Source organism: Strigops habroptila, chromosome 5 (assembly GCF_004027225.2).
Source record: "Strigops habroptila isolate Jane chromosome 5, bStrHab1.2.pri, whole genome shotgun sequence".
Taxonomy (NCBI): domain Eukaryota; kingdom Metazoa; phylum Chordata; class Aves; order Psittaciformes; family Psittacidae; genus Strigops; species Strigops habroptila.
The window spans coordinates 23,408,180-23,422,071 of NC_044281.2; the positions used below are offsets into that span (position 1 = coordinate 23,408,180).

A 13,892-nucleotide genomic window follows, 5' to 3' on the forward strand; every position below is an offset into this window, starting at 1 on the left:
CACGACTTCTGTAACTGTCATTTAATTCTGATATGTATCTTAATTCCAATATTGAGTAATGTAATGTAAAAAAAATATCAGCAATGGATTGCTATCTGTAGAACACTTCTGCTATTTTTATTTCCTTGCTTTGTGTGAGGTGGGGCAAACTTGAGAGGGACTCTAGAGCTATTGATTTCAAAGTTAATGATTACCTCCCTCTGGGGAAGTCTCTGCAGCCCCAGAGCGTCATGTCTGTGTGAACTGCCCCAGGAGAGGTCATGGCACTTGCCCCTTAGTTATGGTATCTCCTGGGTTATCCAGTATAAGCCACTGGGTATAGATGGGATTCTGGGTTAAGTGAACCTTGGGAGAGTTATTCTTACTTTCTTTGCCGAAATTCCTTTTCTGTGCTGTAATTGTCACATATCTCAGGCAGTAACTGGGGGCTTGAATGTAAGGGGGAGGGTTTTTTTACAGTTTTACAGGTTTTTTGAGTGCTTTTTGTACACACATTGGAAGAGAAACAGGGAAGAAGGTTTGTAAAAAATAGGCTGAAATGTCACTTACTATTCTAACTACTGAATCAGTCAGGTTTCCCTTCTTGCATCTCTCACACTGCTCCTGAATTATATTCTTATATAGCAGATCATTCTCGGTCTTTTTCTGCTGTCACTTTAAAACAGTGATACTCATTCACCTTTTCTGATTTTTATCATTTCTCTATCCCTTTCTTTCTCATTATTGCTGAGCATCATGCTTGTACTTGTCTTTTCCTTGGGGTTCATCCAGACTTTCTCGGTATCAGTGACCATGTAATAAAGCTTCTGTTGTTACTGGGTTTATAGTTTTCTCCCTCTTTTAAGTTGGCTATGTAATTTCTTGCTCTTTTTTTATTACATATGGAAATTAGTAAAATGTGCCTTGATACTGGGGATTAAGCAATACATATACCAAAAGTAATCTGTCAAGAACTTTAGATTTTGGTATGGTGATATGTCGTATAATTAATATTACACAATAGTTAACTTCTTGGCTTGCTTTACACCTTACACCTACAGAAATCGACTCAGTTTTTCTCTTGAGAAAGGGTGACATTTAAAAAAAAATAATCCAAAATGGAAACTAAATTGTTTATCAACCTTAAATGAGTACTATTTACATAAAAGGCTAAGAGCCTTCTTCCCAGAAGGACTTAGTTAAGTTTTTGCTGTTGTAACAGGGGTGTTAGGATTTAAGTATTTCCAGTATATCATTATGTCATCGGAAATATGTATGTGCTGCTGGGGTAGAGATGAAGAGCTAGTCATTTGGAATTTAGAAAAATAAGTCTGTATCTGGAATAGTGAAAATAGCAAGAAAATTCAGCCTTCACAGCCTCTCTGAGGAACTTAAGAGTGAAAGAAGCTGTTTTGCTAAAATATGAACATACATTGACCTGTATCCAATCTTCAAAGCCAATAAAATGCTCTTGAATGTCAACAACTACTTTATTTTGTCAAAATAAACCTGTTTAACACTTTTTTTCAAATGGAATCTGAACAAGAAGTAGCAAAATGCAGAATTCAATGTATGCTGAATATCTTCAGTCAGTAGCATAATGTGGTTAAGAAAGAATATACTGGTAGTGGCCGATCTTGCAAATTAAGAAAATATTTCAACTAGAACTTTTATGAGTATACCCTTACTGCTTGGCGTATGTTTTCATATTCAGTTACTCTGTGGAAGGTGTTGACAGAAAATGAAATTTTAATTTTATACACAGCCAACAAATCTTAATAGTGTCCTGATTTTTAGTAATGAGACCTCAGCAAAATATGTATGTCACCAGGGGGGGAAACATTCATCAGTTTGGAAAAATCCCTAAACCTGTTCATCAGCCACCTGTCTTAAATTGCTCCTCCTTTTCCAAGAGAGAATTTTGTTGCTTTCAGAAGCCCCTCTAATTGAAAATGACACTCAATTAGGAAGGAGAGAAGTGATATTCCCAACTAGACAACTGTGCATGAATATCAAATGCACACTTGTTCATAATCCATCAAATTAAGTATTCAGTTAATATAGAATAATTAACCTGAGGAATTAATATTCTCACAGAAACTTCAGGATCATGAAATCTAGACTATTAAATTTTTAGAACAGTCAAATTTCAGATCGAATTGAGCAAGCAATTCTTTAAACCTTTGCTGAGCATCTTAGACTAAAATCATTGTTTGTTATGGCTCTTCTATTGCAGCAATGGCTGTACAGTCTCTGCTGTACAATGTGCTTATTGTTTGGAAATCAGAGTAGAACTGCAAAAGCTAATATAAGTATCTTCCTGCTGTATTCCAGATGTCACATACACTTAACCTGCAGAAAAAGAACCTGTAAACATTACTGTAAGATGCTTTTCTCTGTGTGCATCCTCAAGGACTTTGCAGCAGTTTTCTTCCTCCTCATAATGAAAGAAGAGGTTGTCTGTTTAAAAGTATCTGAAAGACTGGGACTCTTAGAACTGATAGGGGGAGGTTATTATCTTGGTTGATCAGTCACCATCAAGTCTGTACTTGAGTGTTTTTATCAATTGTTTTTATCATAAGTCTTTTGATTTATACTGGTAGTGACAAAAAAGGAATGGTGTAGCCGGTTGAAATAAAAATTGCTTCCCTTCTGTACTGTGTAGACTTGTGTGAGGGTAGTTTTTAGGTTTCCATTTAAAAAAGGGCAGAGAAGACAGGGGGAGAACTGCACACCTGAATTTAAAAATTGTACTCTTTCTTTTCAGAGGAAAAGAAATAACAAAGACTCAAAAGCCTATTATTATTGGTGTTATTATTATTATACTTTGGAAAGAATAGCTTGTGCACTGCAGCTAGTAAGAAAGAAATATTTTTCATAGAAGTTGACTACAGTGTGCTGGAGCTGATTACCAAACTCATTAACTGGTTTCAAAGTCTCACCTAATCTTTTCATAGTAACCCAGCTAACTTGGCTTTAATTTTGCGGTCAAAATATTAATGTTGCAGTAAATGTTAAGATACCTTGGTGAAGAACAGTTAGAGGAATATATATTTAACCAGTTATTTCATCATAAGCTTATCAGTAGGAGTTTGTGCTTTAATTTTATTTTTTTTTTAATTAGACCTTCCCTGAAAATTTTACTGCTCCTCAGATTTTTTTACTTGAGACATTTCTGAAATTTGAGTTTAATGATAAGCAGATGATTCACAACTGAAAGGTTCATGAGCAGTAACAGCAGTATTACAGAATATGTGATAAAATACATCAGCCGCTTTAATTTTAGGGTATCTTTCAAGGTCTGTACATCTACTCACATGGATGACCCATTTCATTCATCTGGACAACCTTGCCCATCCACCATTCTCAAACATGAGCATGTACATCTCTGCTTTGCATGACCCACCGTGCAATTGATGTCTAATGCAAACGTTAGCAGTCAGAGCTCTGCAGCAAAGCTCTCAGTGTGAGCATAGAAGGAAAAGGCACTAAGATCACTTCTTTTCAATTTTTGAGGTGTACAAGTATGTGCTTCTTGAGATACGAGGGCCAGAGGTCTTCTGTTTATTTTTGTCACTGTCAAAAAGGTATTTTCATTTTCACATGAGTTTGTTGAGGGATCTCACTGGTACTTCTTTATTTTATGCTTGCTGAATTTATGTTGCAGTAAAGCTTTAGTGCCTTCTCACTGCTAGTACTTTAGAGCTAGTTATCTAAAAAACATTAATAACCAGCAACAAAACCCCACTTATTTTAGTAGTCAGATTAAGAAGCTGGGGTAGAACAAGTTGCAGCAACATTCAAATTTGTTCTGTCTCTTTCTTTCAGAAAGTACCACTGAGCCTGATTCACGAAGAACATTCACTCTGCATAATTACTTGAACGATGACTATAACTACAGAACGTATGATTTGCAGTGGATTTCAGGTAATTCATTTCTATATAGAGCATGAATATCAAGAAAATGTACTACCTTCAGTAAACATATATCTTCATGCTGAGGTGACTACTGTATCCTGAAAAGATAAGGTATGTTATTTAATGTGCCATTACAGAAAGGTGCATGTCTCAAAGGGTGATTTTTTTTTTCCCCCTTAGATAGATGTTTGTGTTCATGGCAAGCTATATTCTCCTACTAATAAAAGAGCATACTTACATGTATGCGTTTTTGTGGAAGCATGTTACCTTCTGAAGTGTGTCAGCTTCCTGTGCATCAGGCTATCAGGGAACAGGAGGATACAGGGTGCTTTTCCTCTTGAATATGCCTAGTGCTCCAAGGAAAAGAGATGCCAGAAAGCAGAGGCTGTGAGCCCCAGGACTACATTCTGTGAACATTCTTGTACTATAAGCGTCCTTTCATTACAGAAGTGGGGAAACACAACATTGACCAAATTTCTTAATTTTATTTCCCACTAAAAAATTTAAGGGAAAGAGGGAAGTAACTGATCAGCGTTTTACTTACTGTTTGTTAGCAACTCTCTTGTTCTTCTAGGAAATCAGTATCTTCACAAAGCAACTAATGGGGACATCCTACTTATCAATGCTGACACCGGAACATCCTCAGTAATCTTGGCGAATACAACATTAGTACGTTGACTTATATATAATATATGCAGACATTGTGAAAGGTATTGAGTTTAATATTCTGTGCATTTCTTTGGAATAAATGCTTAATGTGTTCCTTTTGCCCTTTGTTGGCAGGATAAATACATGGCAACCACAGTTACATTGTCACCTGACCAAAAGTTTGCTCTTCTGCAGTATAGCTCTACAAAGGTATGAGGGCACTTCTGAGCATGAAACTGGGAAATAAAGGTTTGGGAACAACTGAGAGGCTTGAAAGAATGCAAGGGAAATGCAGGGAATGGATGAATGAGATGGATATCTGCAGAGGAACAGTGAAGTTGAGCAGGCAGAAGGAGGAGAAGAGAGACTGGTATTATCTGTGAGCTTGGCAGAAGAGGTATGACTGCTGAAGAAAATAAGCTGGGTAAAAGTGGATGGAGAGGTATCACAAGGAGAGTGAGGCTGGACGGTTCATCTGGGAAGACAGGTTAGAAGAGTAGATGGGCATCACTGTCCAAGGAGTTGTGTGGGTAAGGAGAAGTGATGAGTAAATATGATTGTATACACGCGGTTGCACATATATGCTAGGTATGTATGCTGCTTATGTTGTGGTGTTAGGACATAAGAACTTAAAACTGAGGTGAATGAAAAGCAGCATGTGCTCGCAAGAGAAGGCTGTCCTCTTACGCTTGGAATGGACTTGGGTATCCTTGATCCCTACTGTCAGCAAGCACATGAAAAACTCCAGCATAATGCCTCATCCAGGCGTGGTGGTTAACCATTCAACAAAGGTCAACCTGCGTTTATGCGAGGTGGTATGAAAACCTGATTCTTCGTGCCACATGAGGACACTTACAGAAAACTAATGGAGGCATTGCAGTGTGTGCACTGAGAAGCCAGTAACTTTGTTGTTGTTTTCTTTTTTTGATAGACAGCTGCCTGTTTTGTTTGCAGAAAGCTCAGTGCTGACTTACACAGTGTACAAATGCTCAAGCACTGTGTCACTGAACTCTATCTACATGTTCTAGCTTTGCAGTCCAAGAATGTCTTTCACACTGTGCCAGCCAGAAGCCATGCACTCTGCCATCACTTTTTTTCAGTTTCCTTCCTTGCTAGGTAATATTAAGCCAGTTACCTTTTGTCTTTCCAAATTGTTAAGAATTGTCTGGCTTTTCACTGCATCATTAATGGCCACAAAATGGTTTATATATTTCCAGCCACCCTAGACATTCTCTCTACTCATGATTTATTGCTTTGTAGTATTTTATTTGTTGCAGTCATAAGAGTTAATTTTATTTTAATGCTGAAGCAAGATCTTTTAACCTTTATATAATAGTGTGATTAAAAGTTATTAATCTTTACTGCAAGAAAACAGTAACAAAATGAATCATGAGGATGTAGACACTTCTTATGTAATAGCCATCTGGTTGTGTAGTACTAAGTTATTGTTTTATATCTTCATACAAATCTTCCAGAACCATCATAGAAGGGTAGCATTATTGTAACATGTCAACACCATGGGCTAAATCAAATCTCTTCAGCCCCACATAGTGAGCACATTTAAACATCTGCAGTATCATCATCATCTTTCTCTCTGTAAGTGCCCACAGAGTGATAGGGACTTCGAGAGGCAGGTTTTTGAGAGAAAGGGTTTATTTCTGTGACAATATGAATGGGAATAGGTCACCCTGGAACTGGAGGAACTGCTACAGAAATATTGCTGGGACTTGTGAGGACTACTGAGTGATAAGATGCCAAGTTAAATAAAACAGCATGGAAAATGAGACAGAAAACAGCAAGTGCACCAGTAAGGCAGAAGGAGGAGGATTAACTGTGCATAGCTACAATAGTCTGCCATGTAGCTACAAGGATTTCTAAAAATCTGCAACATCTCTGGCCTCTGTATCTCTGTCCTTAATCAGTCAGTGGCCTCTGTCATAGTATTTAAGTGATGACTCCAGGGGGGTGGCAATTATTTAGTCTTTTCTTAAACCTTGCAGGGATTTGTTACCCTTGTACATTCATTGGGGTCTGTCTTAAGCAAAAGCATGAGGAAGGTTTCAGAGGTATTCAAACTGTAAGGGATGTGAATCTGGTGAAATTAATTTTCTTAATTTTTTTTTTTTTTTTTGTGCAGTTGTGGAGGCATTCCTATACAGCTTCATATCACATCTATGATTTCAATAGCAGGTCAGTAATTTTATGCATGAGACAAAGTTTTACCATTATTTTCCAATGAAATGACATTTCACTGATTTCTCCTTGCTGCATTTTGGTTTTGTTTTTCCAGTTCGATCTTAGATGGTGGACTACTACCTAATGATACACAATATATATCGTGGTCACCTGTTGGTCATAAACTGGTTAGTAAAGATAAGTGAAACTTATACAAACAGCTGTTTTTGTACACTCACATGGAAGCTCACATTGCCTGCACCCTTGAGGTTTGGGGAATTTCCTACGGCTGGATAAAGTAGCTGAACTAGCTCCCAAATCAACTACTGTTGCTGGAAAGACTCCAAAATCCCTCTGTGTGTTTTGTTTTGTTCTTTAATGAAAATGCATTCCTGAAATTAGTAGTGGCCCCAATAGTCACGAAATGCACAAATGCACAGGAACTTCATGTTTTTACAATTACAGACAGCAGCTCATCCCTTTCAAAGGAGCAGCATTACAATTGTCGTCTTACTCATCACTGTGATTTTTATCTCCTAATGACATCATAATGAATGAAGTATTACTTGATGGGTGCATGTAACAGGGATTAGAGGATCAAAATCTCTCTTGTGCTTTCTCCCACTGTGCTTTTTTTTTTTTTTTTTTCCTCTTTCTCCCCTCCCCAGTCCGTGGTAATGGTGACAGCCACTGTGTGTGCAGGGTTATGGGTGAGCATTGGATCTGACTAAAGAGCTATCATGGGAGCATGTGGTGTTTATGTATTCTTATTGCTCTTAGTATAGGAATTACAAAGCTCAACCATACACATGAAGGATGTTGAAAAGAGCTTTTTGCATCTCAGAGTGAAGCTCTGAAACAAAACTGTACTGTTCAGTTGTTGGAGAGGAAAAATGGCGAGAGATAGGCAGGTGCCAAAAACTAGAGGAGTTCTGAGTGGTAGTGAAGAAATGCACCATCTTTGCAATGTTTTACCAAAGTACCGATAGTTTTCTTTGAAAGACAAATGAGTGAAAAACTACTTGTAACGAAGTAAAATAAGCTTGTACCTCAGCAGAAAAGAAGTGGCGAGGTTTTCAAAACTTGATGTGGTAATCATGTCATTTATCATAGTTGATTGTTTTTGTACCTAGGCCTGAAGTTAGGTCGCTACACATGATTTGTATTAGTAATTCAAGATTGTTACGCGTCAGTGATGTTTGGTGAAATGCAGCGTTCAAAGACAATCTTTATCATCTCATGTAAATTTCCCAGTAGATGAAGCAAAGGAAGGAAGCAGGATTTACTCTAGTAGTAATTGTAAACACGATGTTTTGCAGGCATATGTTTGGAATAATAATGTTTATATAAAACCTTCACCGACAGCAGAATCTGTGCAAATCACTGAAAATGGAGAAGAAAATAAAATTTTCAATGGAATACCAGACTGGGTGTATGAAGGTAACTATGTCAAGCGTATTTTACTTTGCATAAAACTTTGTTTATTGTAATTATTTTAACTGTTATTTTTTATAATTGAAAAGTTCAGAAAAAGTTCAGGAAAGTTTTTATCATTGAAAAGTTCAAAATAATCTAATAATCAAAATAGTCTGTATTTTAACAGAAGCAGGCATCCTTATCTGAGCTTAATACTTAGCTAGTGTGAGGGTCTAAGAATAGAAATGAGTTCAAGTAACTTGCAGTACATCACTGGAAGTCAGCTTGTGAATTAGCTTCATATGATAGACCATAAACATTGATCTAATGCTGTCAAACAGCATCTAATGCTGCCTGCACTTTGGTACCTGAGCTCCAATTAAAATAATCTCATTAAAAAATGATGAGAACAGTACCTAGGATACAAGAGCCAACTTATCAATTATAACTTTAATGCATTTGCATCTCTTTCAGAGGAAATGTTTGGCAGCCATTCCGCTCTGTGGTGGTCTCCAAATGGCAATTTTGTGGCATATGCAGCATTTAATGATTCAGAAGTTCCTGTTATAGAGTATTCCTTTTATTCCGAGGACACCTTGCAGTATCCGAAGACCATTAGAATCCCGTATCCCAAGGTCTGTGTTATTTATTAAACATGGTTGTTCTGCAGTTTCATTAAGAGAGTAGTCTCATTTAATCAGTTTCTGCTAATGAAAATATTGTCTGTCTCTCCTCAACAGCTTGCTGTTGTGCTCTTTCTGAAGTCAACAGCATCTGGCAATGTTAAAGTATTTTATTATCTCCAGGGGAAAGCAGAAAGGAAAGAAGAAAAAAAAAAAAAGTATGATTTAAGGTTTTGTTGTTTCACCAGAAATTTTGAGGTAGCAAGTAGATGTTGAGAGAAAAAAACTCTTAGGAAGTTAAAATTGGTACAAAGCATTTGGCAGATGTACATTGTGTTAGGGTTGTGCATGGTATTGCTAGTGGAATCTTCTCAACTTCAGTGTAGCATTTTTAGTTGTTGGATGCTTCCTATATTGGGGTGAAGCAGAGGAATCTGCTGGTGGAGTTTCTTTGTCTAGACATAAAGCTCTTTCAGTCTCAGCTGTTAGAGGGAAGCCTTTAGTGTCTGCAGCTCCTTCCCCCCTCCTTCGTCTCCACATGATTTTGTGCCCACTGCTTTTGGCACAGTTGACACTGGACTAAATGGTGTAAGAGAGTCCATTGTGCTCTAAACAAGTTCTCTCAGGTACTCCGTAAGTGGAGGGTTTCATGTTTAATACAAGATTTACCTGTGTGAGGTTACTTGACATTATATGGGATTTTGATTTAGTAGGTGCAGCAGTGCACTGAAGACACAAGACAACAATTGCACTATACTGCTGAATCATGACACAAACATGGTTCTCGTTGCGGATCTCCATAACACTCTCACTGCCGCAATGCTGGGAAGCAGTTACATGGGTTGTAATTTCAAGCCCATCACTTTCTTCGGTTCCTTTTGTTTGTCATTTGGTTTTTAGTCTGTGTTGGGCTGAGGCAGCTATATATGCTCCCACATGCTGGTCTGGCCAGCTCAGGAAGATATTCTCATTCTTTTGATTAACTGGGGCAGAATAGCTGATACAGTTGACTAATTGCTCAACTGATACAGCAGTTTGTAAAAAGCCACCCTCTGGTCCAATTTGTGCCCAAGGTCAGCTTTCTGTCCAGTAGCCATGGTCAGTCACTTCCTACCCTTCCCAGAGCTTCAGGAACACATGGCCCTCACCTGTCCCCTTGGAGCCTCCCTCAGAGAGGTCACTGATGCTCACAGCGAGGTGCTGGGCTCATGGACTGATGCAGGCCCTCTGCCCTGAGCATGCTGCCTGTGAACAAACATAGGTGTAGAATGAGCTGCCAATTTAAATTGCACCTTTTATTATTATAAACCCCCTTTTGTTTGAAATATTGCTGACTTCTGTAGGAGAGTCAGCTACGGCTATCTAACCCTTATGATGAGGACTTGGCTAGTTAAATTCTAGAGAAGCCCTTCCTGACAGAGTTACATTATTGTCAGTAGTACTACATTAAAAATAATGGGGTATGTGCTGCAGTCACAGCTTTGATTGTGGTATAGGTGCCTATTTATTATGTGATCACTTAACGTAAGGTATCAGTTTCCATGAAGAAGCAGTTTTCTACCTGTTAGCAGTGGATTTGATTCACTGTTAGGTACTGTGTGTGGCATGTGGGATGAGATATCACCCAATACTGCTTTGAGTACAGCAAGCCCTGTGTTGTTACCAATGTTTCTAAATGTGGTAGTCTTTCTTATCTAGAGACGCATAACTAACACTTTCGTACAAAAAAACCCACGAAGGATAATTTATGTACCAATCTTAAGAACTGCATTTAGGAACTTGTCTTTTCAAATGTTTGAAGTTGGCTGGTTCTACCTGACTCTAGTAATTTCTTCGTCTATCGTTTCGTACACTTATTTCACAAAGAATATTCTCTCTTCAAAAGTACAATGAAAAATTTTATTTTTAGGCAGGAGCTAAAAATCCAACTGTGCAATTCTTTATTGTGGATACCAGATCGCTTCCTGATTTCCGCCCTGCTGAAATTTCTCCACCTGCAGAAATAATATCAGGGTAAGAAATTTTGGTTCAATGTTTGCTTGTTTATTCTGGCAGGAGAGGAGGAGCTTTGATGTGTGACCACCGTGTATTCCGTTTATATGGCAGTTGTTCCCAGTCCTGGGGCTCTGGTAGCAACAAGATTTACCAGAGAAAATCTGCTCAGAGATTATCCTCCTAGTGATTATATATAGATGGCATATTCCATGTATGTTATATTCAGAATTTGACAAGTTCTTGGCTCATCACATTCAGTGGAGTCTAACTATGGTGAAGTCATTTCACAGTACAACTTTAATATGAGCAAGTTTTGGTATAATCAAATTATAATATATGTATTCCAATTCACTGGAGGGGGGGACACAAAACAAAACCTTAATGGTAAGTGAAGATTTGATTTCGTTGGAAGCAGACTCCTTGCTAAGGCAAGGTATCATGACTGTCTTCAGATTTATGCTTAAAATGTTTGTTTTCTTTGGAAACATGGTGAAAACCAGCATCTCTCACAGTAAATGGAAAATTGTATTTCTCAAAATGCCACTGGAAATGCACAACATGGTATAAATGTATTTTGTAAAGAGCAGCTAAATTGATTTAAAATGCATGCACACAGAATTTGGTATCCCAGGTCCTGGATTTTGTTGTTTCTTTTTAACAGCATTGTGGAAATTCTTTAGATCTTTGCACTTACAAACACAATGGGTATGGAAGCACAGGTTACACCAATAAACTTCAGGAAAAAACAAGAGAGGTCTGTTAGCTAGTACATAAAATCAGCATTTTGAACATAGTGGCCAAAAAACTGTAACTGGAGTCTCAGTGCTATTCCATTTCAGTCCTCACCACAGTGTTACTAACATCTCTGCGTTAAGCAAGATTTTATGAATGTTATTCTTTATCCTTTTCTACAGTAACAGTGCGATAGCTAGGTGTTATGTAGCTGTTGTACGCTGGTTTTCTCCAGAATTTCAGTGCCTCAGAAGTAAAAGCCCTATACGTTTTGCTCAGTTCTGGTTTAGATTCTTGCTGTCTTAGAGTTATGTTTTATCTTTTGTTCACACCTAATGAAAGCTGTACAGTGCTGCTGTGTGACCTGTGGAGAGTAACCATCATCTCCCTTCCAGCCTTGTACCCGTCTCACTAAGACAGCCCTGAGTTTTATATGGAGTTAATCAATTTTTAAATGAATATAACAGTGTAAGTCTTGAATGACGAGTGCAAGGATTGAAACTTCGTCTGTCTACCAATGGCTGCCCCAGGTAATGGTTAAGCCTAACATATGTGTCCTACAAATGTTGAGGTGGCCAGAACAAGTCTTGAGGAATTTTGCAAGAGCAAAAGTACACGAGTAGGAAAAGGCAAGTGATGTGCAATGTTACTGTTGGGTAGTTTTGCTCCTGGAAGCGCAAAGTAATGAATATTTGCACAGCATGTGTATTTATGCCACTGTATGACAGGAAAGGTTACTTTTTGTGGTGGAAAATTCTATTTTTATTTTCTTGGCACCAAATTCTGAGTAAAACTAGGTTTAAGTTGGTGGCATACCTGACCCGCCTGGGTGGGGATTTCGAGGGGCAATGCCCCAGCCTGTTGCAGCACTATCCAGAGCTTGTATGCACAGCAGTTGCACCCTCACATTTGAAGGGAGCACAGCACACTTCTGTTTCAGAGGAGAAGTTTTGTTACTTGTCAAGGAAAGCTGCCAAAATCTGGAATGGCAGTGCCACACATCGTGGTAGATGAAACCTGATACTTTTTGCGCAAATGACCAGCATGAAATCCATACAGCGTATAGCCACCGCTTTTAGCATCATGGGTACAGGGGACTCTTGTTGGCTAATAGGAGGATGAAGGCAGTGGATGCTTCTTGTCTGAAGTGATCTGTCCTAAAAATAAGTCATCCTCAGAGTAGAGAGCTCCAGGCAGTTATTCCAGGAATATCCCTTCTCAGCAGCAAATGAGGAAGGGCAATGCAAAACTACTGTACACTATACTTAATTGCAGCTTAGTTAACATTTGATGGATTGTTGTAAAACTGAAGGTGCACTCCTAGTCTCTATGATAACCCTAAAATATTTACTATGTTATAGTAACAGTATAATAAACAGTAATTTTGTTGGGTTTTTTTTCCCCATTTAAAAAAAGGGGAACTGGGTATCACAGGTACATGAGGAACACAAGGTTTTGGTTTTGGTTTTTTTTTTATCCTCCAAACAAGCTCCTGCAGAGTGCTTTTACAGTATTTTTGGTCTAAAATACGCTGTTTGAAGCCAGCAACAGTAACGATTAAATGACCTACCAACTTCCCGGTCAAATATAAATGCAAAAATAGACCTTTTCCAAACATGATTTCTAAACTGCAGCCTAGAAATAAACCTGAAAGTGGTCAGCAACCAGTTGGCATATAATTTTAATCCGTCCACTTTAATTGTAGTATTTTCTTCTTCTTTTTTTCTCCGCTTCCCCACCCCCCAGTGATCATGAATATACTCACTCCATCACAAAACTTCCCACACATTTTTGTTAACTAACTTTGGGGGGAAAAGAGAACATGAACTTGGAACTAAGTCAAATGTGCAAATTCCAGTTAAAAATGTGTACTTGCCTTGGAGGGGAGGTTTATTTTATTTTTAGTTCATAAGTCTTCTAAGAGATAGGAGAGATCTAAAATAAGAAAAGATGAGTACATCTAACAGATCATAATGGTAAACAAAACCACCAAATTTTCTGGTGGCTTTTTAAAATTAATATATAAGAATATTCATGAAAATTATAATTTTTTTTTTAGATACTCCAGTACTTCATGTCAACTAGTTGGTATTCTGAAGATGAAAGTAAAATATTCAAATAGTAATAGTTGTTCTTGGTATGATGTCTCCCTCCATTCTAAATCATGGAAATAAATACTAAATTGAACAAAGATACGTATCACTCAAAGTGCTTACAAGCAACCAACTTCATACAGCTAAAGATAAAATTCCAAAGTCTAGGGCCCATACAACTCAATATTCAGAATTTCCTCTAGATGCGCACAGTACAAGATTTATGAACAGTCTGGAGTAGCTATTTTATGCATTAGACGATAGTGATCTGGCTGTTAGAATTTAATTGCAGTCTTTCTGGAAGCGCGTATGT

At 37.9% G+C, this 13,892-nt stretch overlaps 1 protein-coding gene across 3 annotated transcripts in view; it reads left to right on the forward strand.

The window, feature by feature from the left end:
• Positions 1–13,892, forward strand: part of DPP4 (dipeptidyl peptidase 4) — a 41,317-nt gene that overhangs the window by 4,396 nt on the left and 23,029 nt on the right. For all 3 annotated transcript variants that reach the window (XR_003991750.1, XR_003991751.1, XM_030488865.1), the window contains exons 3-10: positions 3,808–3,906; positions 4,472–4,566; positions 4,681–4,755; positions 6,683–6,735; positions 6,836–6,908; positions 8,040–8,160; positions 8,611–8,771; positions 10,669–10,772. Coding sequence is in view for 1 of the 3 variants with exons in the window: in XM_030488865.1 (XP_030344725.1) it covers positions 3,808–3,906; positions 4,472–4,566; positions 4,681–4,755; positions 6,683–6,735; positions 6,836–6,908; positions 8,040–8,160; positions 8,611–8,771; positions 10,669–10,772 (781 nt within the window). In the remaining 2 variants the exon portion in view is untranslated. The remainder of the gene's footprint in view (positions 1–3,807; positions 3,907–4,471; positions 4,567–4,680; positions 4,756–6,682; positions 6,736–6,835; positions 6,909–8,039; positions 8,161–8,610; positions 8,772–10,668; positions 10,773–13,892) is intronic.